Source organism: Alligator mississippiensis, chromosome 5 (genome assembly GCF_030867095.1).
Source record: "Alligator mississippiensis isolate rAllMis1 chromosome 5, rAllMis1, whole genome shotgun sequence".
NCBI lineage: Eukaryota > Metazoa > Chordata > Crocodylia > Alligatoridae > Alligator > Alligator mississippiensis.
In genome coordinates, this window is record NC_081828.1 from 76,330,091 (window position 1) to 76,334,154 (window position 4,064).

Consider the following 4,064-nt stretch of genomic DNA (forward strand, 5'->3'; position numbering starts at 1 on the left):
CAGCTAGCAGCTAGCTTGCTACTAGCTGCCCCAAGATGGGGGCAGGGGGCTGGGACCTAACCCATCCCTGCAACAAATTCCAAGCCCTGTGCACCCAGTTGGGGCATGGGGCTGGGACCTGCCCCTGACCAGGACAGTTCCCAGCTCCTGCTCTGCACACTGGGCAGAGGCTGGGGAGTTTGTTCACTGCCCAGCTGTGTGAGTATGGAGCTGGGGACCAGGCTGGGGGGCTTGTTCCATGCCTAGCTCCGTGAGCGTGGAGCAGGGCAGCAAACAGCCTTCCCAGCCCCCACCAGCAGGGAGCTCCCAGCACCAGCTCTGCATTGGAGATCTCCCAACACCAGCCCCATGGTTGCGTAGTTGGCACTGGGAGATAAAGTTCTTCTAGGCCCCTGCTTCCTGATCACCACCTTGGAGCAGGAGGGCTTGGAGCACCCTGCTGCCAGGTAATGAGGGCATAGCATAGTCCCCTCCCAGGCTCCTATGGCAGAGCCTGCCCCAGCAGTAGGCAGCATCTGGGGTCAGGGAGCAATCTGCCACCCCCTGGTGGACAGCTGGCTGGGAGTACATTTGCTCCCAGTCAGGTGTCTACATGAATGCTACTATGCTGTTACTAATCTTGAGTAAATTTGTGACTTGCATTTGCAGGTAGCAAATTTACTCCGTATTAGGGAGGTTTACTACATAGTAAACATGCACATGCTTGCTTACTTCACAGTAAATTATGCTACTGCACAGTTAAGCATCTCGTGTAGACACACCCTCAATGATCATTTTCTGAGTCTTATTGACTTCTGTATATCATTTTTTAGATTAAATCAATAATAGAGGTATGTGAATACAATTCCACACACTAGTAAAAAAATGTATTACGTTAAAATATTATATATTGCTGAATCATAACACTGGAATAAATTATATACAGATTAAGTGAGATGTTTCATTGATCCCCTGAAAAACTATATTTTAGTTTCAAGTGCATTCTTCATTATTTTTTTTCAGGTAAAGCTGAATGAAATTTGAAAATAAAAACAATGTTTTGAATTTAAAAATACAATAGTAAATATTTTTTTTAATTCTGAGAAGCGAACATGAATTTGTAACTTGTTTCAATGTCATTGAATCATCATTTTTTACTGGACAAAGAAAAGTCTGCTCCCACATGAGAGTCTGACATTGACAGGGTTTGGGTCTGTTCTCATGGTCCTAGTTCAGTAGCTTATGACAGTTTATTCAAAACCATGACATCATTGACCATATCCCTGCACTCACAGGTTAAACCATACCAATAAGATGGAGTCAGAAAACCAAACTTCTGTGACTGAGTTTATCATCCTGGGCCTCTCCAGCCATCGGGGCACTCAGCTCTGGCTTTTTGCACTCCTTTTAGGTATGTATGTCATCACTCTTGTGGGAAACATTGTTATCATTGTTACCATCCGGATAGACCCATGTCTTGATACTCCCATGTACTTCTTCCTTGGAAACCTGTCCTTCTTGGATATCTGCTACACATCCAGTGTGGTCCCCCAGATGCTGGTCCACTTCCTGGCCCAGCACAAAGCCATCTCTTTCAGCAGGTGCACAGCCCAACTCTATGTCTCCCTGTCACTAGGGAGCATTGAGTTTATCCTCCTGGCTGTTATGGCATATGATCGCTATGTGGCCATTTGCAACCCCCTCCATTACACTGTCACCATGAGCAGGAGGGTTTGTATCCAGCTGGCAGTGGCTTCATGGGCCAGTGGCTTTCTCAACTCCTTGGTGCAAACCACCTTTACCATGCGGCTGCCCTTCTGTGGCTTCAATATCATCAACCACTTTGCCTGTGAAGCTGTGGCACTCATCAAGATAGCCTGCTCTAACACCTATGTTAACGAGATCATTCTCATGATGGCCAGTGTCCTGATCCTCATCATCCCCTGCTCCTTCATCATCCTGTCCTACATCTACATCATTTCATCCATCCTGCGTATTTGCTCCTCAGAGGGCAGGTACAAGACCTTCTCCACTTGTACCTCCCACATCACTGTTGTGATGCTGTGCTATGGGACAGCCATCTTTGCCTACATGAGGCCCCGGGCCAGTGTGTCACCCAATCAAGACAAGATGTTTTCATTATTCTATGCTGTGGTCACTCCCATGCTGAATCCTGTCATATACAGCCTAAGGAATAAGGAAGTGAAGGAGGCCCTAGCCAAAGCCATGGGAAGTGGGCTGTCTTCTGAAAAAAGATAGATATTTCTGTCTCCTTCTAGATATTTTTCCTCTATAGTCATCAAGGAAGACAAAGGGAAGATGACATTCATGGAATATGACACTGGAGAATGATTATCATTAATAAATAGGCCCATTTACACACAGATGCAATTGTGGAACTGTCTGTCCAGAACTAAACTGAGTGTCCATAGAATTGAAAGGAAAAGTGTAAAATATCATTATATTGCAATTAAGTGTTGCTTCTCTACAAGCTCTTTTTGTAAACTCTGAGAAACACACCAGAATATATATTATCCTTTTACAAAACCCTCCTCACCTGTCTTGGTCTCCTTTTATTTACTGCAGGTAATTATATGGCTTTTCATATTTTCTAACAGATCTGGTCACCCATTTCCTCAGTTGCGTGCTCTAACCCAGGGATTGTCAACTGGGGGTATGCGTACCCCTGGGGGTACTTAGACCGGTCCTAGGGGGTATGCATGGGTGGCTGGGGACGGAGCACCGCCGCCTCCCAGGAGTGAGGACAGTGATGTCCCTCTGTGGGGTGGGGAAGCTCGCATGTGTTGGCCACCACTGCTACACACCAGCCTGGTGAGCTTCCCCACACTGCAGAGGGGCACCACCGCCCTCACCCCAGCCTAATGAGCTTCCCCGCCCTGCCCTGGCCCTGCTCCTGGGGGGTGGTGGTGGTACTCTGTCCCTGCCCGCCTACACAGTGTCCCCACCTCCATGCTCCGTGTCCAGCTGCGTACTCCCCCTCTACCCTCTGGTGTTCGGCCGTGCGCTGCCCCCCTCCTGTCCCCCTACTTGGCATCCGGCCACCGTGGGTACTTAGACTAAAAAAGGTTGAAAACCCCTTCCCTGATGAATGCCAGCTGCAGGGAGCACGGCTGGGAGCTAGGTGCCAACTCAGTGCTGCATGGGTGAATCCCCTGTCCCCCGGGCTCTGCACTGAGGCGGGTGCTCCCTTTGCATCCCCTGCACCCTGCCCTGGCACTGGGTGCAGATGACGCAGAATCTGGGTTTATGCATTTTTCCCAGCTCCACAGCCGCTGCTCCCTTTTGTGTCACCAGCAAAGGGCCAGGGGCTGGAGGAGGAGACAGCGGACAACAGAGAGAACAGGACAAGGGGCTTTCAGGAGCAGGGTCTGTTGGATGAAAGGGAGATGGATGGCATGCAGAGACAACTGTGGGTGCAGGGCCTGGAGGCGGTAGTGGTGGGAGGGGGGCCGGATGCAAAGCCAGCTTGGCTCCATATCGCCCAGGGCGGTCACCAAGATTTGCCCCCCCTAGGGAAGGCCCTGATGGCATAAGAACAGTGCGGAGGCCCCTGGGACCCCAGGCAATGTGTGGGGAGAGAAAAGGGAAGAGAGGGGAGGACGGAAGGAGAATATGGCCTGAGCAGGGCCTAGAGCATGTCTGAGTCTAGTTTCCTACTTGGGTGAAACAGCATCGACACACCTACAGGGTCTCTCTGCCCTCGTGGCCCGAAGATCCCCAGCAAGGGCGCGTGCACAGAAGTGACACGAGGGGCGAATGAAAAAGGCGTCATGCTCCACGTGGAGAGGCAGCAAGAATCACAGCGGGGTGCGGGGCTACATGTCCCAGGCAGCTGTGGGGAGCGGGGCAGGGGCATGGTGGCCACAGCAGGGGCAAGGGCAGGAGGTCGGGGCACGCGGAGGCTGGATCCACAGATCTCAGAGCCGGGTTCCCGAGGTGTCCTCGGGAGGCGGGAGGAAGAGGCCGCGGCAACCCAGCAGGAGGCGCGGGGCGGGGGCGGGGCTGTTCGGACACCCACTACCCCGCGCGCCGGGTCCTGCGCGTGCGCCGTTGCGCAGCGCCGC

The 4,064-nt window shown here is 51.8% G+C and overlaps 1 protein-coding gene across 1 annotated transcript; it reads left to right on the top strand.

The window, feature by feature from the left end:
- Positions 1 to 1,293: 1,293 nt before the first annotated feature.
- On the top strand, positions 1,294 to 2,257 carry LOC102576861 (olfactory receptor 2F1). The gene has a single exon (XM_019484812.2). It carries the CDS (start codon positions 1,294 to 1,296, stop codon positions 2,236 to 2,238), a length of 945 nt encoding a protein of 314 aa, XP_019340357.1. The 3' UTR covers positions 2,239 to 2,257.
- The last annotated feature ends 1,807 nt before the right edge of the window (positions 2,258 to 4,064 follow it).